The sequence below is a fragment of the Sturnira hondurensis genome, unplaced genomic scaffold (genome assembly GCF_014824575.4).
Source record: "Sturnira hondurensis isolate 20B ecotype Veracruz unplaced genomic scaffold, ASM1482457v3 Scaffold0019428, whole genome shotgun sequence".
Taxonomy (NCBI): domain Eukaryota; kingdom Metazoa; phylum Chordata; class Mammalia; order Chiroptera; family Phyllostomidae; genus Sturnira; species Sturnira hondurensis.
In genome coordinates this window covers 10,416,044-10,439,950 of record NW_028092059.1, presented here as the reverse complement: position 1 = coordinate 10,439,950, position 23,907 = coordinate 10,416,044, and the positions used below count along the sequence as shown (strand labels likewise).

The 23,907-nt window shown below is 38.6% G+C and overlaps 1 protein-coding gene across 2 annotated transcripts in view; it reads left to right on the top strand.

Annotated features, from left to right (window-relative positions):
* GPD2 (glycerol-3-phosphate dehydrogenase 2) overlaps positions 1–23,907 on the top strand; it is a 140,150-nt gene that overhangs the window by 55,066 nt on the left and 61,177 nt on the right. For both annotated transcript variants that reach the window (XM_037027808.1, XM_037027810.1), the window contains exons 4-6: positions 12,812–12,936; positions 14,252–14,349; positions 15,327–15,490. In XM_037027808.1, the coding sequence (XP_036883703.1) occupies positions 12,812–12,936; positions 14,252–14,349; positions 15,327–15,490 (387 nt within the window). The remainder of the gene's footprint in view (positions 1–12,811; positions 12,937–14,251; positions 14,350–15,326; positions 15,491–23,907) is intronic.

Here is a 23,907-nt window from a genome sequence, read left to right as displayed (position 1 = left end):
GGTTTCCCGGACATAAATGAAGGAACATAATAACACCCTTCCGCATAAGTAAAAATTTGTGAAAAGGAGGTGTATGTGCATTGCAGAAAGGGGAGGGCCTTGGAGGATAGTGTATTTGGGGAATTACAGGTTTCTGCCTCTCATATCCTTTCTACCATCAACCTTCTCCCACCGTGAGGGAAGAGGAAATCCTACTCTGGGACAGTAGAATCGCACCACGTGAAAGTTTGCTGAATACTGCTAGTTAGACTAGGTTGTAGTTTTCTACTAAAGTTAATCTAGAAATTTAATGTAATTTTAATTAATGTAGTGATTTTCTTTGGCAGGAGTTGGGGGGGTGGCTTGAGAAACTGCTAGTTTATCCGGAAAAATAAGCCTATGAGATTTACTAGATTAATTTTAAAAAACCAATGAGAAAGGAGGTAGAGATCTATCAGATTAAAGTGTATTCCAAAGCTAGTTTAATTAAAGTAGTTTGCTAAAGGAATAGAAAGATCAGTGTAACAAAAGTAAGAGTCTAAATACATAAATTTTGAATATGGTAAAGACATTTCAAATCTGTCATTATTGGTTATTAGCAAATGATGTTGGAGTTATCCACTTCCACAAATTTATACACACATAAACATGCACACATATTCTGATTATCATATTCCATGTGGATCAAGGATTTACCAAAATGCTATAAATCTATTAGAAGAAGGTATGCGTGAAATTTCTTTCATTTTTTATCTTCACCTGAGATCCTGCTTATTGATTCTAGAGAGAGGGGAAGGGAGAAAGAGAGAGAGGGAGGGAAACATGAATTGGTTGCCTTTCATACATGCCCTGACTGGGGACTGAAACCACAACTTAGGTGTGTGCCCTGATCCAGAAACAAACCTGCAGCCTTTCTATTTATGGGACGATGCTCCAACCAAGTGAACCACATTGGCCAGGGCTGTATATGTGGATTATTAAAAAACAAAGTGGGAAAGATACTTTTTAGTGGAATACCAATAAAGCCATTCTTTTCTTCTGGAAAATCCTGCTAAATTTGATTTCATAAAAATTGAAATCAATTTTATGAAATCAATTTTATGATCAGAAACTCTTTGGTGGGGGTAGGGGGAGGAGTGGGGAGAAAATACAGATAACTAATTGAACAACGATAAAATAAATTTAAAAAATTGAAATCATTTATGGCACAAATTATAACAAACACATGACAATTGGGGAGTATTTATAATATATCAAACAGTTTGTGTCATAATTCTTTTGAACTTTTCTATGTCTTTTGCTTTAGTATGTCTATGATAAACTGCATATACCTAGTTTTTTATGCCTAACAGCAGTTAATTTGATCCGTTTATTTGAAACCACATACATTTATTTTGTATTTTTTTCCTTTCATTATTTACATTATTTCTTCTTCCTTTCCTTCCTTGGTATTAAGTCAGTTTTCTATCAGTTTCTGTTCCCACACTGTCACCTCTGTGCATATAACTGCTGCCGCCAACCAGCCCCATCTGCGACTTTCCCAGAACCAAACTGGGGCTCCTGCTCTTGTGTTGATACTGGGCATCCCTCCGACCAGCTGCCACACTGGCTGGCGGAGCTTTCGGATGCTGCCCTCGGGGCTGGCTGTCTTCCTGCCTTTTAGGCATGTCCAGCCCCGATGGTGGTTAAGAGGAGTCGGTCAACCTCTTTTCTGAAGAGCCTGAACCTTTCTCCAGTATCTTCATCCAAGTGCTAGTCTGACTTCTTTACCTCTCCTTACAGAGAGACTTATGTTCCTCTTACCCTATAGGTATGGAAATCTGGGTTTCCTTTGCTTATTTCTAGACCCAGAGGCCAGCAAGACAGAGGCTGTGGGGGCTTGAGTATTCTGTTCTGAGTTTCTGCTGCCTGCTACATTTCTGGTCCATGGAGTGTTTATTGTTGAGTCAACCATGTTTTTAAATACATATATACATAATATATATGAAATATATTTTATTACATATAAAATATATACAATTTTCTCTGTTTGGAGGAGTTCAAAGCTAAAGTTAATGACATATTGATCAAAATTTAATTTTAAAATATGTATAATGGCAGAAAATTGGTACCTGGTTTAATAAATTAGGTACATGCAGTTGTTGAAAAGAAATTTATAAGTATTTACAGGGAAAATGGCTAAAATATACTATAAATTAAAAAACAAGTTATGGCACTGGGTGGTGTAGCTCAGTGAGTTGAGTGCTGGCCTGGGAACCAAAGTGTCACCAGTTCGATTCCCAGTCATGGCGCGTGTTTGGGTTGTGGGCCAGGTCGACAGTGGGGTGTGTGTAAGAGGCAACCACACATTGATGTGTCTTTCCCTCTTTTTCCCCCACCTTGCCCTCTAAAAATAAATAAGTAAATAAAATCTTTAAAAAAAAACAAGGTTTGAAATAAACAATATTGTGGCTTAATATAATTTTGAGCCTGCTTTGATTTTATGGAAACAAAATATGTTAATAGTATGTTCTAATTTATCATAATATCTACATTAGTGGTTTATCTGTTTCTGAATATAAAAGGAAATAGGTATTAAATAATCAGTTCAATATTCTGACAATATTATTAATAATAATTATTAAATAATAAATATTGTTAAATGATAATTATTAAATATTATTAAATAACTATTAAATAATCAGTTTAATATTATACTGATAATATTATTAATATTATTCTGTAAAATGCTAACATTTACTGCTGGAAAATACTAGTTCAAACCATAAGATTCTGATCTGGAGGATTAAAGAGCCAAGATTATGCTGCAGCTTAACAGGAGTGTGATGTTTTAGAGAAATTGATACTTTGTATAAAATGCTCAGCCTTTGGGTTAGTCCCTTTTCTTATTAATGGCAGTGGCTTTCTGAAATCAAAGGGTAAGTGCCCAGAGCTTTTCTAAAAAAAGATAAACACTCCTTTCCTTAAGTGATGTGATTTTTCTTTCTTGGGACCTGTGCCATTAATACCAAGGCTATGGTTCCACTGTACAGAATGTCTACATTTTTTGATTTGTGTGTTATTACCTTGGTACCTCTGATGGTTATTTTATAGGGATTTTTCTTTCCATTTTATTGGAAAATATCTAAAAATAAATCTCATCCGAAAATTTATTCTAATGAGATAATTAAAGATGCAGAGTTTAAATGAAATCTTGCCGTTTTATCTGTGAGATTGGAGGTAGGAAGTAACCCAAATGTTCAAAAATAGGAAATTGAATAAAGAAATCATTGCAAATATTTAATGTAATATTACCCACACATTAAAAGTGAATTAATAAAAACTATGTATTGACTTGGACAGCTGTTTACACTGAACAATGTTAACTGAAAAAAATGGAGTGCATTATGTGATCCTAATTGAGAAAAATGTGTGCATGTGGTCATATATACATCCACAGAAAATGTGAACGTTTAAGCACCCCAAATTCAACTGTGGTTGTCACTGAGCTATGTCATTACAGGAGAGTTTTGTTCTCTTCTCGGCATTTACTACATACAGCATGTCTTTGTGCATAATAAAATAATCAGTAAAAGGCATTAAAATATACTTGTTTCATGTTGTGAAAGTTAAATGTCGTACTATTCCTCCCCTTAGATGGTGATTATTCTCCCGTTTTCACCCAACTATTTTTTAAAATTATATAATTTTTTTCAATTATAGTTGACATATAATATTTTACTAGTTTCCAGTGTACAATACAGTGATTAGACTTTTGGTTTTTTGTTTTTAATATGTTTTATTTATTATACTATTAGAGTTGTCTAATTTTCCCCCCTTCATTCCCCTCCACCCTGCACACCCCCTCTCACCCACATTCCCCCCCTTTAGTCTATGTCCATGTGTCACAAGTTCTTAGCTTCTACATTTCCCACACTACTCTTGCCCTCCCCCTGTCTATTTTCTACCTACCATCTATGCTACTTATTCTCTCTACCTTCTCCCCCATTGTCCTCCTCCCACTCCCCTGTTGCTAACCCTCCATGTGATCTCCATTTCTATGGTTCCGCTCCCAATCTAGCTGTCCTCTTGGTTTGCTTTTGTTTTAGGTGCGGTTGTTAATAACTGAGTTTTCTGTCTTTTTACCGTTCATATTTTTGTCTTCTTTTTCTTAGATAAGTCCCTTTAACATTTCATATAATAAGGGCTTGGTGATGATGAACTCCTTGAATTTGATCTTATCTGAGAAGCACTTTATCTGTCCTTCCACTCTAAATGAAAGTTTTGCTGGATAAAGCAATCTTGGCTGTAGGTCTTTGGATTTCATGACTTGGAATACTTCTTTCCAGCCCCTTCTTGCCTGTAAAGTCTCTTTTGAGAAATCAGCTGACAGTCTGATGGGAACTCCTTTGTAGGTGACTGTCCCCTTATCTCTTGCTGTTTCTAGGACTCTCTCCTTCATTTTCATCTTGGCTAATGTAATTATGATGTGCCTTGGTGTGTTCCTTCTTGGGTACAACTTCTTTGGGACTCTCTGAGCTTCCTGGACTTCCTGGAAGTCTATTTCCTTTGCCAGATTGGGGAAGTTCTCCTTTATTATTTGTTCAAATAAGTTTTCCACTTGTTGGTCTTCCTCTTCCCCTTCTGGTACCCCTATAATTCAGATGTTGGAACATTTAAGGATGTCCTGGAGGTTCCTAAGCCTTTCCTCATTTTTTTAAAATTCTTGTTTCTTCATATTTTTCTGTTTAGTCATTTTTTTTCTTCCTTCTGGTCCACTCCCTTGATTTGAATCCCAGTTTCCTTTCCATCACTATTGGTTTCCTGTGCATTTCCCTTCATTTCAATTAGTTTAGCTTTTATTTGTTCCTCTAATTTGTCACTAAAATCAACCAGTTCTGTGAGCATCCCGATCACCTGTGTTTTAAACTGTGCATCTGATAGATTGGCCATCTCTTGGTCACTGAGAAGTATTGGCTCTAGGGCTTTGATCTGTTCTGATTGAGCCATAATTTTTTGGTCTGGTCCTGCCTGTTATGTATGAGGGGCGGAGCCTTAGATGTTCACCAGGAAGGGGCGACCCAGTTGCTGGATTGTGATGCTGTGTGGGGGTGGGGTCAGAGAGGGGCAATGGCATTTGTTCTGCTCTCTCTTGGATTTCGGTCCCCTCTGCTGCTTTCCGGAAGCAAACCAGGCCCCCCTGGTGCCAGCTCGCAGGTGTGTGGGCCTGTACACCCTCCAGGACCCTGTAGGTTTCTCCAACAAACTCTGTGTGAGCCTGGTAGCTTCTCCCGGCACCTGGAGCCTGAAAGTTTTTCCAAGTTGATGCTTCAAGGCTTTAATTCCTGTGACTGGGGCCCTAGCCTGGGCAGTCTGTCTCACTGCTTGCTCCTTTGCCTGGTTTATCTTCCCGTGAATGTGTGACCTCTGTCAGCCAGCTGCCTTGTGCCCTCACTGGGTCCACCTGTTGCCACCCCACGCCTGGGATCTGCCAACTGCCACCTGCGCACCTGGGTTGGTCCGGCCACTTTTTCCTTCCCGACCCCTCTCCCCCAGCTGCTGACTCCGCCCCTCTTACCAGTCTGGTTGAATAGTTCGTTGTTGTCGGACTTCTGTACAGTTCAATTTTCTGTGTTTTAGTTGTGTTTTTGTTACTAAAGCTTTGTTTTCTTTAAACTTGGTTGTGCTAGGAGGCACAGTGTTTCCTCCAATGCCTCCATCTTGGCCAGAAGTTAGACTTTTGTTTTTAAAGATTTTGTTTATTTACTTTCATAGGGGAAGGGAGAGAGAAAGAGAAGAAGAGAAACATCAATGTGTGGTTGCCTCTCACATGCCTTGTACTGGGGACCTGGCCTGCAACCCAGGCATGGCCCTGACTGGGAATTGAACCAGTGACCCCTTGCTTTGCAGGCCAACACTGAATCCACTGAGACACACCAGTCACAGCTAATTAGACATTTATATAACTTACAAAGTGATCTATTTAACTAGACTTATTGGGGAGATTACTTCATTTATCTGTCTTGATTCATGAATTTGTTTAGTCGGAAGTACGTGATAGCTGGACATTGTCACTAAGGTGAAACTATAAAGTTAAGTTCACACCTCTCCCTCCACCCAGAAGATGCAGTTTGAACTTGCTAAGAAATGGGCTGAAGATGACTGAGACATAGATTTCAAGTTGACTTTATTCTTGTACTATAATCATATTTTCACTTCACTTCAGAATTTCAGACTAATTTCACTCTAATATTTAAACTTCACCAGTGTCATGAAGTTCCTGAGAATACCTACTGAAAGCAATCAAAAGTAAAAACGAAGAATAAAGTAATAATACCATCCTAAATGTTCTTGTTCATTCATCTCAGCAGTAATAGAGCTTATTGCTTTCTATAAAAAAGAAAAACTCCCCAAAAGAAAAGAAACAAAAACTCTTTCTCATAAAATCTTGAACTGCTTTAGTGAATTACTGCAAAAGCAGAGAGGCCAGCCCCTTCATGGCCTACTGTGTGGGGAGGCCATTTTTTCTCTTCTGAGGGAAGATTTTTTTTTAGCCCCTCAAATACAGCCAGGAGTACTGGCCTGAAGCCTGGGTACATGATTTTTGATGTCCTTCAAAGTTAATTATTTCCCTAAGAACACAAATATTAGCATTGAATATCAGTTAAAAATACTGTTCAGTTTGTTTGAGAAGGTAAACAGCACTCTCTTTTTACTTCCTTGCTTTATACTTTCAATGTATCAGAAAACTAAGCTCTTAATTTCAGATCAGTATTCTCCCCCCACCCCCTTCCCCAGGCATGTAATTTTTGAGGAGAGAAAGCAGTTTGGGTTTTCGAGAAGCGAAACTGAAGGGAGCATGTTAGATAACGGTTAATCAGCTAAGGAATATACTTTTGAGAAACAGCCATAACTTCTAGTCATGTCTTGGCCTCTGCCTCGTTCTGTTGTTCTTGTCAAGAAAGATGAGAGAGAAATTCAGAACATTTAGCATATAGCATCAGTAGAAAATTTTTTAATATTTTATTTTTGTAGAATATATAGTTTCGGTGTTTCTAAAAACTTCTGGTAATGTTTTTAGATTACACGATGTTTTCATATATCAATTTAGCTATAACTTGGAAGACCACATTTTTGTATTGTTTGGTCTGGAAGGAGCAGTATTATTATTTCTCTCCGGAAATCCTGATGGATAGCTTGATGATACGACACTGGAAATAATGGAACAGGGAAAACGGCCTGGTTTAACAGAGGATCCCATTTTAACTTTTGTTGGTATTCACTAGGGCTTCTCACACACATACATGTGAATAAGTTTTTAAAATGTCCAATACTTGCAAAAGCAGTCTTCAGGCTTTAAAGTGTTAGCTCTCACTTAAATATCCTGAAATATCCTCCTGAGATGGCTTGCTAATTCCTAGAGTAGTTCTCTGCCTCATGTTGTCAGTTTGGGGGGGGGCAAATGTATTCTTTTAACAAGAACCCATAAAATTCTCTCTTCTTATTCCTCTCCGGTATCGTCGTCTGCCTACTAAGGCTGGGCGTGTCATTGCCCTGCTCCTGCTGTCTGGCATGGGTCCTTTAAATGGTCTCCTGTCTCCATCTCTTCTCCCCATCCAGACCTACCTACCCTCCATGCCCACTCTCAGAGAAATCTTTCTAGAGCATTAATCTGATTTCTCAGTGTAAGGTATTTTGGTGGTTCTCCTGATAGGCAACCCAATAGTATTTCTCAAAACCATATCTGAGAACCTCTCAAAAATTTTAATTTTATTTCTTTCTTTATAATGATAAAGAATCAACAAACATACCCTTTCTCTTCCAAATGGATACCTTGTAACTGAACAAACTATTCGAGTTTATGCTCATGTGGCATTGATGCCAGATCTTGTGCTTTGTTTAAAAAAAAAAAGATTTTTATTTATTTATTTTTAGAGAGAGGGGAAGGGAGGTAGAACAAGGAGAGTGACATTGATGAGATACATTGAACAGTTGCCTCTCACACACCTCCAACTGGGGGACCTGGCCCGCAACCCAGGCATGTGCCCTGACTGGGAATCAGAACCAGTGGACCTTTCAGTTCAAAGGCTGGCACTCAATCCACTGAGGCACACCAGCCAGGGCAGATCTTGTACTTCCTAAGAAAGGATTTGCTTATTTTTTAAAAATATATATTTTATTGATTATACCATTACAGTTCTTCTATTCCCCCCCTTCGTTCCCCTCCCCCCGCACACCCCCTCCCCCACCATTTTTTCCCTTTAGTTTATGACCACGTGTCTCAAGTTCTTTAGATTCCATATTCCCCTACTATTATTGCCCTCCCCCCTATCTATTTTCTACCTACCATCTATGCTACTTATTTTCTGTACCTTCTCCCCCCTTCTCTTCCTCCTACTCCCGTGTTGCTAACCCTCCATGTGATCTTCATTTCTATGGTTCCACTCCTGATCTAGCTGTCCTCTTGGTTTGCTTTTGTTTTAGGTATGGTTGTTAATAACTGTGAGTTTGCTGTCCTTTCACTGTTCATATTTTTCATCTTCTTTTTCTTATATAAGTCCCTTTAGCATTTCATATAATAAGGGCTTGGTGATGATGAACTCCTTGAACTTGACCTTATCTGAGAAGCACTTTATCTGTCCTTCCATTCTAAATGAAAGCTTTGCTGGATAAAGCAATCTTGGCTGTAGGTCTTTGGATTTCATGACTTGGAATATTTCTTTCCAGCCCCTTCTTGCCTGGAAGGTCTCTTTTGAGAAATCCGCTGACAGTCTGATGGGCACTCCTTTGTAGGTGACTGTCCCCTTATCCCTTGCTGCTTCTTGGATTCTCTCCTTCATTTTAATCTTGGCTAATGTAATTGTGATGTGCCTTGGTGTGTTCCTTCTTTGGGACTCTCTGAGCTTCCTGGATTTCCTGGAAGTCTGTTTCCTTTGCCAGACTGGGGAAGTTGTCCTTTATTATTTGTTCAAATAAGTTTTCCACTCGTGGCTGTTTCTTTTCCCCTTCTGGTACCTCTATAATTTGGACGTTGGAATGTTCAAAGATGTCCTGGAGGTTCCTAAGCCTCTCCTCATTTTTTTGAATTCTTCTTTCTTCATTCTTTTCTGGTTGGATGTTTCATTCTTCCTTCTGGTCCATTCCATTGATTTGAGTCCCAGTTTCCTTTCTATCACTATTGGTTTCCTGTGCATTTCCCTTCATTTCAATTAGTTTAGCCTTCATATGTTCCTCTAATTTGTGACTAATCAACCAGTTCTGTGAACATCCTGATCACCAGTGTTTTAAACTGTGCATCTGAGAGGTTTGCTATTTCTTTTTCGCTTAGAGTTATCGGCTCTGGGGCTTTGAGTTCTTCTTGAGCCATATTTTGGACTGTTTGTGCCTGTTACTTATGAGGAGCAGAGCCCTAGGTCTTCACCAGAGCAGGGCAACCCACTTGCTGGATTGTGACGCTGTATGTGGGGGCAGGGTCCAAGAGGAGCAATGGAGGTCCCGTCTGCCTCCTCCTGCCGCTGCAGCTGCCACCATCGCCGGGGCACATTCTGTCCCACTATGTGCGAATGTATGGCCGTGGTCAGCCCTCTGTAGCTGGGTTCACCCACTGGGGCCTGAGTGGTCCATCTCAACTGCTCACTCTGCTGGTTTATCTGCACGCAAATGTGTGACTGTGGTCAGTCTGCCCCACACTCTCACTGGGTCCGAGCTGCTACTCTGGCTGCTGCACACTGCTATCCCGGCTGCCTGCATGCCTGGGTCAGGGGATCTTTCCTGCCTGACCCTGCTCTGCTGCTGGCTCCGTCCCTCTTACCGGTCCTGGTTGAACGGTTCGTTGTTGTTGGACTTCGGTATAGTTCAATTTTCTGTTCTTTGGCTGTGTCTTTGTGTACTAAACCTTTGTTGTATTCACACTTGGTTGTGGGAGAAGGCACAGTGTTTCCACCTACGCCTCCATCTTGGCGGGGGATTTGCTTCTTAAAAGGATTCATGACTTGTAGGTATGTTCTCAGAGGCATTTTCCTTTTGAGGAGTCTGGATATTACTTACGAGAAACAATGGCCCACCGGACAGGGTCCACATGCCCCAAAGCAGATGGAAGGCCCTTTTGATAGGCCTTTTCCACTCCTCCCTCTGGATCGCCTTCACACCTTTGCCCGCACTCTGCACTCCAGCCCCTGTGTAGGGACAAGGAGCTCCTACGTAAGTTGGGTTATTTTAAGCATTTGACTTTCTCTTGATTAAGCTGATCATTGCCAGTGATAGCTCCTTTCTTCCCCTCCACCTATTTGGAACACACACTTGTCTTTAGACTCAGTCTTTGTTGAAGATCTCATGCCCAGGTACAATAAAATGTACATTGGCTATAGTTTTTGTTCATACAGGGGAATTGCATCGTCAATGAACTACCCTGCAAAAGGCTCCCAAATATTTTGTCCTTTTGAGTCAAGGGAATTGGCCTGATTTTATGATGACATTTGGGTATAATATTTAAACTGTTAAAAGTTTCAGTGGGTCAGGAATCTGTGCGTTTGCCTAGGCCTCTGACTCTGAGTCTCTCACAGGATGCTGTGCTTGCTAGCAAGTCACATGGCTGTTGGCAGGATTCAGTTCCTCACAGGTTGTTGGACCGAGGCTCAGTTCCTCATGATCTGTTGACCGGGGGCCTCCCATGGTTCCTTGACTCACAACACGGCAGCTTGCTTATTAGCAAGCAAAAGGGAACAAGGAAGAAGTCAGTTTTTTTGTGGCCTAGTCACGGAATTGTAATGCCATCATTCTAGCTGTGCTTCTTTCATTAGAAGCCAGGTACTAGTTCCAGCCCACACACCAGGGTAGGAAATTAGACACTCGGCAGTGGGCGTTATGGGAATGAAGATGTCCCCTCCCACAGCCTTCAGCAGACATTTGGGCAGGCCCAGGCTGGGGGCTGGACTGGACTGCAGGCTGCCTGTCCTGTCTCGGTCTTGTGCCCCTGCCTCTCCTGTTTTGGGTGTCTTGATGCCATGCCTATGATTCCACCATGGAAAGAGAGGTATTTTTGAAATAATCTGGCTCTTAAATACCGTTGTAAAGTCAGCTTTCTCATCTGATCTTCAACTAAAGAAAAATGGCTGATTTCAGAGCTGGAGGGCCTCGATGTGTTGGGATTCCTAAGAAAAGGTGCTACCATGGCTCGCCAAGACAGTTCATTCCTAAAGAATATAAATGTAATCTTGACTACACAATTTGGGGTGGTTGTCCTGAATTTAATCCACAGTAAGACAAGCGTCCTCTGCATTTTTGAATTTACTGTCTGGGCAGCTCTCCTGCTTCCTGCGTGCCTCTCTTCGCGGTGGGAGCCTCATGGCAGCTGAGTCCCTGCCGTTTATTCCTGACCCCATCATTTTACCCGTCGCTTAAACTCTCGGTGTTCTTGTAAGAAATATGTACTAATGACATATTATTTTTTATATGTTATATCCAGTACTAAATTTATTAAGCATTGATTGAGTTTTCATAGTGGAGAACTTTACAGATCTTTCTTTGGCATAAATGTTTAAATATGTGACCTGGGTCTCTGGTACTCATATTTTCTGTTATTTTGCTCCTTAGTTAGAGCATGAACAGTTTTTGCCCTTGAATCAAAGTTCTCTACTCTTTTCTCCATGGCTTCCAAATATTTTGTCCTTTTGAGTCAAGGGAATTGGCCTGATTTTATGATGACATTTGGGTACGATATTTAAACTGTTAAAAGTTATAAAAACGACCCTTTGGTATTAAATGTAATAAATGGCTCTGAATTGAGTACATGCACAGGTTCTCTTATATGAGCTTTGTGAGCCCAAACTGCTCCAGTTACATATTCTCATTGTAATTGGATTCTATGACATTCTCTCATCCCCCAAGAGGATGCCAGCCAGACCATGAAAATTCCTCATGGCTGGGTGTTGATATATGCTTTGGGTCTTTTGAAGTTTCAGATTTCATCTCTAAGTAGTGCATGGGCCTCAGAGTGCTGCTGGTCCTACCCAGTGCTGGGGAGGTCGGGATGTCTCTGCAAGAAAAGAAAATCCAGCCAAAAGAATTTCATCTCTAAGAGATTTACTGCAACCCTCAAAGAAAGGGATGGGGAGAAGGATGACTTCCAAAATTGACCTTTCTTTGCTCAGCTTTACCAAGAATATTGTCTTGACTTTTCTGTACTGTGTTCATTATTTTTCCTTTCTCTCTCTCTTTTTTTTTTGGCTTTTTCTTTGTAGGTCTATAATATTGTGCTAGGATGTCCGAAATTAGGCCAGGAACTCCTCGGTACCAGAGATTAATATTCTTTTTTCTTCTTCTGTTGTGGTATCTTTGTTCTCTCTCACTATTTTCTACCCACTATAACATCATTCTAGGAATAGGAGCCGGCACATGCGAGGGCTTGTCTAGGTTTATCAATGACACGTTAGAGTACATTGGAGATACAGAGCTGGAACATGTGCAGACAGCTGTGGTTGAGGGATGAGTGGGGGCTCCAGAGGGACTCATGAAAGTGCTGAGTTAGCTCTCATGGGTGAAGACGGGTGCAGGCTCTCCTTGGACTCTATTAAAGCACCAGAGTTTGTTACTGCCATGATTTTGTACTGTAATATTTTCTAGTTGTGATTCATTCACAGTTTAATATGCTTCTGGTTCTGCCTTGACTTTTCCCCCAGGAAGAGACTAAAATCTCTTCATTATAATACAGACAGTGTGCCGCACTTTGAATACAAATCTATCCATGTTCAGAGTAATTTTTCTTGTGATTGTCTCTACCCTGGAGAAGTGCCTTTAATGAATTACATACAAATTGTGTAATTTAAGAAGTTAATTTGGTTTTCTGGTTACACAGGACTAAAAACAGCCCTTGTAGAAAGAGATGATTTCTCATCAGGGACCAGCAGCAGAAGCACTAAATTGATCCATGGTGGTGTGAGATACCTTCAGAAGGCTATCATGAAGTTGGATATTGAGCAGGTAATTGTGTATGTTGGCTGTTAAACAAAAATTGTGATTGTGCTTTTTTCTACCCAATTAAATCAGTTTTTTTTTTATGGCTTTTAACATTTCTTCCTGGAAATACCCATTTAGTGTATTCTGCTGGAATGTCTTTGAGGAGAGGTGTGCAAGATCTTTCCTGTGGTATTATGCTTCTGGATAATCAGAGGCGTTTCCTTCATAGGCGTGTCAGAGTAGCAGATTTACAAAATTACTTTTGGACATGTTGCCTTTTAACAATTGTGATCCCTCCTCCCTGCTTCCTTCTCTCCCTCCCTCCCTCCCTTCCTTTTTTTCACCAATCACCAAATTGCTACTTCCCAAGCCATTTCAGGGAGCTGCATTGTAATTTGGGGCTGGGGTGGTGGTGGTGAGTATTAAATTAATCCTCTTAACTGAAACTGCAATCACACGTTAATCTTGTCACTGACATATTCTCAAGGCAAAGATGATCTGAGTCATGCCTTTTTTATGTCACACTTTATTGTGTCCAGTCTGCCACCATTTGAAAACTGCCAAGACAGTGTGGAAGATGACATTTCCCAGAGGGGTAGGGGAGAAAAAAATCAGCTGAACCTCCGTATCTGCCTTTCATACGTGAAAAACATAGCAGCACTAACTTGACATTGTCACTTGTGAATCTGTCCCCTTTTCTTGGGTGTCTCTTTGACATCATGATGGCTGTAAGGAAAAGAGCATAAGGTTTAGAATCAGCTGACTTGGGATGTGTTCCAGCTTACTTATTCAATTTTTATGAGCCTCAGTTTTCTCATTTGTAAAATTGTACCATGCTAGCAATGCTGGTTTTCAGAGAGGCATAATAAGGACCAGAGGAATTAAGAGATAAGCTTTTAAATAATAATCTATAAAATACTGTGCAACTCCTAAGTATCATCTCTTCCTGGATTAGTGGAAGCAAGAAGGGAATGCTTAGCATGAATTTGAGCAATCTGTTATCTCTTACATGGGAAAATATGGGGACCGAGAAAAGTGACAATACAGAGAATGCAAGATAAATTGTTATAATAATCTTGTAACTCAAGTCAGGAAAATATCTTACACCTGGGAACTCTGACAGCATGTTTTTCTCCTATGCAAATACAGTTAAGGTTTCTAAAAAATCTTTCAGGTTGACAGCATGATATATTATTAGAAATTTGATTAGAAGGGAGCTATCCTCGCTCACAGGTAGAGAGGTTTCTGTGTATCAGTCAGTTGGCAGGGTGTCTATTTGCCATTTGAAAATATTATGATCTGTTACTGCCAAACTAATTTTGTCTGTTTTGCTTTTCAGTATAAGATGGTAAAAGAAGCCCTTCATGAGCGTGCCAACCTGCTAGAAATTGCTCCCCATTTATCAGCTCCGCTGCCTATAATGCTTCCAATTTACAAGTAAGCATGTTGGTACCATCTATATACATTTGCCTGTCTGAGGTCAATAGAACAACACAGTTTTAATGGAAATACTCCCTCAACTTGTATTTCTTAATGTAGTCTTAATTAGTCCTAATCTTTAATTATTCTCAAATATTTTCCTTTGTTGTATTTAAAAGAGTGGCTTTTCCTGAATTACTTCCTACTGACCCACTTCTAAGGGATACACCTTGGAGGCAGAGGAGGCTGCGTTCTGTGTTTATAATCAGTAGTGTCTTACCCCAGCTTCTAATGGTCAGCTGCATGTGCTTTGAGGAACGGAGGGGCCCATTTGAACACTAAAATGCAAAGCCCAAAAGGATTCTGGTACAAAATCTGAGCCTAACATGTACCAGCTCCAAACCTACAGCATTTTAAATGTGTGCATTAACCCAAACTTAACTTTGTTTAGAGATGTCAGGTTGTCAATTATAAAAACCCCATTTTCCTTCTATTGTTGGAGCTATCCAGGAAGTTGCCTTAAATTAGAATACAGGTAATATGAAAAAGTGGAGTGTGTAACTTTGTTAGCCATGAGTTTAGGGGGAGGTGGCTAGAGACAGATTTTATAATTGTCCATATTTGTCATAGATTTCTTAGGACATCTTAAGCCAATGATTCTCTGCCCTAGGTATTCATTAGAGTCACCTAGGCCCCCTCTTTAGATAGTTTGTTTGCCTGATTTTTTTTTTTTTTTGATGCTTTCTAGAGAATTCTAATATGCAACCAGCTCAAGGACGATTGTCTTACTGATTCATGTAAAGGCTCTGATTCATTCACTTGCATAGTGCAGCAAGGCTGGTGTCAAAAACAGTGATGCAGTTCTGTTTCTTTTGCAGTACACTTCTAAACATACGTTCCTTTTCTTAAATTAAAAGTATCTAATAACTTAAAATGGTATTCTAAAATATTATACACTGTTTCTAAAGAAACCGTTTCTCCTATTTATGCTATAGGTGGTGGCAGTTACCTTACTACTGGGTAGGAATCAAGCTGTATGATCTGGTAGCAGGAAGTAATTGCCTGAGAGGCAGTTACGTCCTCAGCAAATCCAGAGCCCTCGAGCATTTCCCAATGCTGCAGAAGGACAAGCTGGTAGGAGCAATTGTCTACTATGATGGTATGTGATTTTTTTTTTTTTTTGGTATGTTTGTATTTTGCACAGGACATAGTTCTTGAACATATAATTTGTGATGAAGGTAAACAAACATAGCATTTGTCAAACTGAACCCTCAGATTTTATTGCTTATTTTCATGTTGTTAGACGTTTCCTCACAGGGACATTGTCTAGTATCTATTTGCCATGTGTTCAGTGTTCATTTTGTGTGTGAACAATATGATCTTGCATACTTTTATTTGAAGGAACTAACCTCTTAATAAATCTTCAGATGGACTACAATACAACATTAACTATAAAGCAGGAAAAGCCATTTGTGAAATTTTACTATATTTTTAAAGGGTGTGTAGAGTTAGAAAATAGTCCAAGGATATTAGGACTGCGCACATACAAAAAGTCTTAGATATTTTGAGGCACAAGGGACAGCTTGGGTTCTATCGCTCAGTGAGCTTTTTTTAATCTCCGTTATGTGAGTTTTTGTTATGGATCTAAACTTCTAGCATGAACAAAATTTGTTTCTTTTTTTCAGGAGTCTTTAATATATATATTACTTCATATTATGGGATATCCTCAGGACCGGCCCCACATTTTTTCCCCAGTGTTAGGTATCTGAATCAAGTTAGCTGTCTGTTAGGCTTTCATGTTGGCATGCAAAGTGTGCACGTGCAGAGGGAGCAACAGGTACACATTCAAGAAAATGCCCAGGAGCAACAATATTAGGGCCATGTTGAGGGCCTCAGACAAACACTAAAAGCTAGAAAATTCACAGTTGACAATGCCTGTCAGCATCCGACCACCACGGGGGGGGCACTTAACTGCATTTTTGGAGCCCTTGATTGAGCCTACATGTTAAAGGACAACCTTAACTGTGAATTTGCGTTCTCAGCATCAGCGCCTTAATGCTACTCCATGGTAGTTTATTGGATGATTATATTAAAGAGGGTTTGGTCCAGGAGGAGGAAGAAGTCATTCTGTAAATGGCATCCTGCCCATTCTGACATGGAAGTGTTGTGCCCTTTGCCTCTTACTGCTAATCCTTCCAGCACAGACCCTCTCAAATGCTTGGTTGCTTTTGCTTATCATGCGATGCATCAAATCATGACTGTTTTGATTGCTTTTGTAGCTTGTGTATATCTGACTCTCAAGAGGATTATTAGTGGGTATCATATCTGATTTTGTGGCATCCTGTCTTATGTTGGCTTGCTGTTATTATGAATTATAATTCTTATTGGTTCTACATAAAAAACAAAGGGAGATTGATGTCACATATGCAAAAGAAACATTACCCTATTAGAATCAAGGGAATCGAGTATTTAATTTAGAATTGACTTTTATAGCTTGTTATAGGTTAGAAAATTATTAACTTAGCACATTTTATTGAAAACTTTAAAGACCATTATTTAAAATAGTTTTAATATGACATTTGAAAATATATTGTAAAAGACTTAAGAGTCTTGAATAGAAAGGGTAAAAATAATTATATTCTAGTAATTTCTTTTAATTCTTGTTCAGAAATGACACAGGCCTAACCGTCATTCTTGAAGTAAGGTAGAACAAGAATACGAGCCAAAGTATAGTTCTGTGGTTTTCCAACTGTGTGCACAGATAGAACTCCTGTTTTACCTAATGCTGTGGTAAGCAAATTACATGTCAACATGGAAATAGGATGCAAAAAGGAGCATATAGTTAAAGAAGTTACATGCAGTCAATGTGCACTCAGAGAATGGAGGGGGTGCCTTGTTCCTTGGCCACAAGGTAACGCACCTCATCATCCTGTTACCAAAGTACTTCAGAGAGCAAAACATAACTTCCTGAACAGTTACTTTGCAAACAAGCAATTTGTAGTATAAACCTTTCTTAATAAGTAAGAAAGTATTAGAATATATCCATAAATAATTATTTATAAGAATGCAGTGACGGTCACCCAACTGATTTAAAAATGCATTTGAGTGTCTTTAAATAACTGCTTTACTTGAAAAAATAACTTACTGAGGTGAAATTCACATAACGTGAAATTATCATTTTAAAGTCAACAGAATTAATTTTTATAGCTCTCATTTTGGGAGAACCTTGATTATGTTAAAAATATGGCACATGCAATTAAAAGAACTTTCAAATGCTACAAGAAATTTTATGAACTTAAAAACTCTTACTAGTATTGTATTAGACAGTTACTTTAGCACCAATGAAAAGTGAAGTGTAATTATGTGAAAATATAGTCAACAGACTAGAAATCATTGTTTTTCACTTGGACTGGAGGCTGAGACAGTCTGGAAGTTTCCTTCAATACTGAGGTGTTACAGTTAGTTGAAATGTGTTCCCTTTGAAGTACAAAATGTACAAAGGTCAACATTTTTTTAATTAACTCATGAAAACATTTCATCCTGAATAAATAATGATGACCATTGCATGTGATTAAGGCAAAATCTATTCTTCAACAAAAGTCCATAAAGGTAGTAAAATAAATTACATATACTTTTAAATGCAGTAATTATAATGGCTCTTCTGTGCTTGGCATAGCTATGATCTGTGGCCATATTTTGTTGTTAACTGCTGAAAACAAACTCACATATAGAAGAATAACTACAGTTTTTTTCCAGTGCAGACGATATGAATGTCAGATTGCTCAGTAAAATCCATATGAGATGAAAGTTGGAATAGGAAGTGACATACAAGGTTATATTTTCTTCTTATATTATGTTGGAGAAAATGTGTAGTCAGCTCATGGGTCTACTCACTGAGACATGTCCTAGTATTTTCTGTTTACTCCTTGCATTCTCCTACCAGAGAGCCATCAGCTGACCCCTGGCCAGGGCCATTACCACTGATGAGGGGGGTGTACCGGGCAGAGTATGAGACTGGTTCCACTCTCCCGAGTCAGCAAGAAGTGTTTAAGGCATGACAGGCTTGGGTAACTTGTCAGGCTATGAGAGTGTGTGAACCAACTGTGGAGAGAAAGCCAGTCTCCTTAGGACTGTATTTTATCTCCCTCTGTCAAGTTTATTTCTATCTTCTTGTTCCCAGAGTAGATCTTTGGTGCCATTCTAGTTGGACTCCAGTAATCCAATCTTGTGTACAAGAAATGAGATACAATTTTAAATGATTAAATATTTAAAACCATTAAGTGCCCCCACTAAGCTTCTCTAAGATAAAAATGGGGAACAATGTTACATCTTTAAATTCTTTTCTTCTCCAGGCATTGACAGAGAGAGATGTATGTTATTTTCTACCTGATGATGCCCTTAAGTATTCCTTACACACATAGGAAAATAGCAACCTACAAGAAATTACGTTAGTTTTCCCAATGTAAATAAAAGTTGGTTATATCCATGCTTTAAAGGGGGAATTGAAGCCCAAGTTTCACTAGAATATTCATTTTTATTCCAACCTAAACCTCAGAGCATACAACTAGATGAATTCAGCTTGTGAGAGAGCAGGCCAATTTAATCTCTGGCTCCCCCGAGGTAAATGTAGTTCATGGTCCTGCCCTCCCCCCCAACCTCAGCTATAATCCCTGGCTCCTGGAGGTAAAAATGCACTGAAGTGAGGAAAATTCTGCAGCAGGATATAATGATCCAAAATGACAGGGACAATAATGACAATGAATTTCATGTCTCCCAGTCATGAGCTGGAGAGATGCTTGACTAGGCTGACTTATACAATTAAATTGTTACAGGTACAGCAGGAGATGCAGTTAGCTGTGTGCTTTGGGGAACGATGCCTCTGGCAAGAGGCATATTGTGGCGTGCAGACTCTTTTGTTAGGAACAAAGTGTTACTACTCCAGGCATGCCCCTGCAATTGTACATTTTAATAAAAGAAAACCTGGGTTAAAGACAAGTCTTTCAACGTGTTGATTTTATCTATTTGAAAGCTTAAAAAAATCAATTACCCAGTAACAGAAAGGTGATACATTTTTGTCTTATGTTTTTTCAGCTTTGTTTTTCCATTGAGGTCCTGGAACATAAGTAGAATCTAAAGATGGTGCCTTTAATCCTCCTTTACTTTCTATGCAAACACCATTTTTGAACTAATTGGGTATTATCTACTTTAAATAAAACAGACACATTAATTTCTTTAGAGGAATAGAAATAGGTTGAATAAGTAACTGAATGATGTGGATTTACAAATGAAATAGCAGTGCTGTTATGCAATTTTGGCCACTTGCTTCTTCCTGCAGCTCTTACAAGGGTGTGGTGACCCCTAACACTCTGTGTGTGAGTCCCATGGGGTGCACAGGACCATCCAGTGGGTGCAGGAACAACATGTTAGAGTTCCTACTACATCTGTTTTTATCAAATCCTGTATAAGTATCTTTTTATATATAGTTCAAATGTCTATAATATATAAGTAAAATAGTGCAGTTATGTATTTATAAATAAATGTACATATGAAGTTATATGCTGTCATTCACCATACTTTTGTACCACTCAATTTTTCTTTTTGAACCACTGTGTTAGTAATTTGTCATCTTGTTACATTTTGGTAAATGACTAATTTGACTATTTTCAAAATGTATTCAATGAGGAAAAATTCCTCTGGAAGAGTAAACATTAACAATTCCCTTCTTTCATTTCTCAAGGTCCAGTTTCTATGAACTTTGAGGGGTCTAGGAAGAAACAAAAACTATTAACTATCTGGGGAACCTCAAAATTGTCAGAATTCCACATGATACATTACCTTATTTATTTTTATTTATATTTCCATCTTAAAATACAATAAATTTATTTGAAATGTGAAGTTCTATTTGCCAACAGTTTTCAAGGCTCCTTTTTCACATCCTCATTACTATACATACTGAGGTTGAAAATTGTGTAAATATATTGATACATGTGGGAGACTGCATATAACACATGTACGAGATCTGTCCAGAAGGTGTCCAGCAATGTGAAAAATAGAGTCATTTATTGAAGATGAAAGATACAAGAAACACTGTTCACATAGGACAATGACCCCTCAGTCCCCTTCAAAGTAGGCACCTTGGGACCTCACACAGGTTTCCCAATCACCACCAGCTGCCCCACTAAATTTTCCTGAAAATCATCAATGGCCTGAAATCCCTTACCTTTTAAAGGTGATTTAATTTGGGAAAAGCCAGAAGTCACAGGGTGCCAGAGCTGGGCTGTAGTGGGGCTGAGTCACCTGGGTGATTTGATGTTTCGCCAAAAATCTTTGCAAGAGATGTGGTGCATGAGTGGGTGTGCAGTTGTGATGAAGCTGCCAGTTACATCACCAGCTGCCTATAGCTGTAACCTTCGGAATCAATCCAAATAGTTTACTTGGAGGAATGTTCATACTTAACATAAAATTAGATACAGATTCATTGCTCTACTTGCTCATTTTGATTGTGGCGGCCACACAGCACACATGCTCACTCAGAGGCATCTGTAGTATCCACTGACTAGTACAGTGAAGTCGTCATTGTTCACCCATGGCATTCATTCTGGTCCACTCACCTTGGCTGCCAGCTTACATCAATGTGCAAACCATTCTCATTATATTAACAATGGTTGGACTTCTCCTGGCCAGACGTTATCACATAAATTATCTTCTTTTTTTTTATCATTTGTAAACATTTAAGAATGGTCTGTTTAGTTTTGTTTTTAAACTTGTAAAAGTATGATGTGATCAGTTATATAAGTTGATATAAACACTTTGTTAAACAATTATACACTCGTGGTGTCCGCATGCATACACCTGTGACTCAGTGTTTCTACTGTATGTGCCCCAGAGAAACTTACATAGTGTCCACCAGGAGATAAGTACAAAAATGTTTATTGCAGCACTGTGTATAATTCCAAAGAGGGGGAATAATTCAAACATCTACCAAGGAGCAAATGAATAAATAACCTATAGCATATTCACATAATGGAGTAAAACACAGCATTGAAAGTGAATGAATGAAGCCAAACTGGACAACACAGATGAGTCTTAGAAAAATACTGTTGAAAATGGCATCATAACTTGTCTCGTAATTCTAAGCATCACAGTCATACTTGAAAACTGCTTTCTGTAGTATTGTCGTGAAGTTGAAACATTCAGTAATACGGCAATGAATCACTTACATTTACAAACTTTACTGGGTGTTGAGCCCCACATTACACATCTATGAATTTAACTCCCAGGGTGTTTTAAGGTTTAAATGCATTAATACATGTGAAATAACATTTTAGAACATTATTCAAATTTTATTGGGGTCAATTTTATGGGTATTCTGCAGTTTATCAAATTCTTATTTTCATGAAAGTGTTTTAGAGTGAAGCATCAAATTCATTGGAGATTCATTGTAAAGAGACAGTTCCAAAAATGTCCCTTTACAAAATTAAAATTTGCAGATTTTCCCAGATCAGTTTTTAAAACATTCTTTAGGAAAAAGGAAAGTATTGTGCAGACAAGTATGCTCCATATAAGTATATAATCTTTGAAATTTAAGAGTTAGAAAACATGCATTTTAAAAGAACTTACTCTAAAATTATCTATATTTTAGACATTGTTTTAAAACATTTGTTTTTAACAGTTCTTGTCCATATGCAGTTTTATACTTATAAATTAAATGGATAATTTTTATCTTGATTTCATACTGTTAGTTTTTCATTGTATTTCTCCTCTTGTTTTCTGTGAGTAACATAAATGAAACTGACATTATTGCTCATATAGCAGGCATATTTTTTTTGCCCCCAAATGCTGCCTTTTTTCTGTTTGGTATATCTGGATACCAACTAATGCTAAATGAAGTTTGACATGTACCCCTAAGAAACAAAACTTATAAATTGTGGCTTCAAATGAAACCTTGAATAAATAGGACACATTTCTATCCACTCAGGCTAACATCTAACATATGCTTTAGCTTCTTGATGATGAGATAGAACAAAGTAGCCCCTAGGAAGGTTTATAATTGTTTATTGCTTATTTGTCCAGCATGTACAATATTAAATACCAGGGTTTCATTCTTTTATTAGTTTTTAAAATAATAAAAAGCATAGAAAAGTAGATTTGACCAGGTGTAGGATCCTGAGATAGTAGTTATCCACATAGTACTCTGGTTATAAATCTTAAAAGCAGTGCTACCATTCACCATTAGTAGGATTTGTATGCATATGAGGTTTTAGAGCATCAGTTCTGGTGTGTCTGTGTTGTTATCTACCTCTCACGCACTGTGGCTAGTTGACCCTTTGTGAAAAGATGCAGAATCAAAGGCAAAAACTCTTGTATCAAAAAACAGTAAACCTTTCCCCTTGGTTTACTCATTCATCGAAAAGAATATTTATGGAGCTTCTGCTATTTTCCAGCCATTGTATCTGGCATTGGAACCATATTCAGTAAGCGGAGACTTCTGTGCCATCAGGTTCTGGGAGAGTTTAATGCATGTCTGCCAGATATGCCAAACATGGTCCTCACGACCAACAATGTCTACATTTGAGGAGCAGAGTATGGTTTCAAACATTTTTTTCCACATACATTTTCTTCATGGATCCTGCTTAGTAGGTGTGCTGGGATGAGGTATTATGATTCTTATTTTAAAGGAGAAGTGCTGTCAAAGCTGAATGTTTCTATCAATATTTTGGACATGTGGAAAAATGAAAGTAATTTTTTTCTTGACTTGAAAGAGTTTTACAAAATATGGATTATAACATCATGGATTCTTTCAGCTACCATTAGGGTTTAAGTTGGTCACACACTTGAACAAAAAACAGCTAAATAGTTCAAAAAAGTATGCACATTTTTATTAAGGCAAATTCCAGACATATGCAAGTGTAATGAGATCCATAAAATGAACTTCCAATTTGAACACCTACAGGTTCATGGCTAACTTCATTAGATACCTGTCTAGTCCCTGCGGCCCCCAGGTGTTTCATCCGTGACTATTTTAGCTTGTCTCTTTAAAGGACTTTTTATTCTTTAAAATACAACCACCCCTAAGATGTTAACAATAATTTCTTAATATCAAATATCTGGTCAGGTGCACATGTTCCCCGTGTTCCTTTAACTGTAATTGGCTCCTGATTTTTTTGAAAAAAATCGACCCATAAAACAAACAAAATCTTATTTAAGGTTCACATTTGTCATTTCATTCTTTTTTTTAAAAATATTTTATTTATTTATCTTTAGAGAGGAAGGGAAGGAGAGAGGAAGAGAAACATCAATGTATGGTTGCTTCCCGTGCATCCCCTGCTGGGAGTTGGCCTGCAGGGAACTGGCCTGCAACCCAGGCATGTGCCCTGACTGGGAATCGAACCGTGATCTTCTGGTTCACAGGCCCGCGCTCAATCCACTGAGCTACGCCAGCCAGGGCCCTCAATTCATTCTTTTTAACTAATAGGTTTTCCATGTCTTCCTTTGTTTCCCTATGGTTTTATTTACCAGTTTCCTTGTATTTCTTGCACATTGGTAATTAGGCTTTTTCTGTTGATCTGTTGCTGC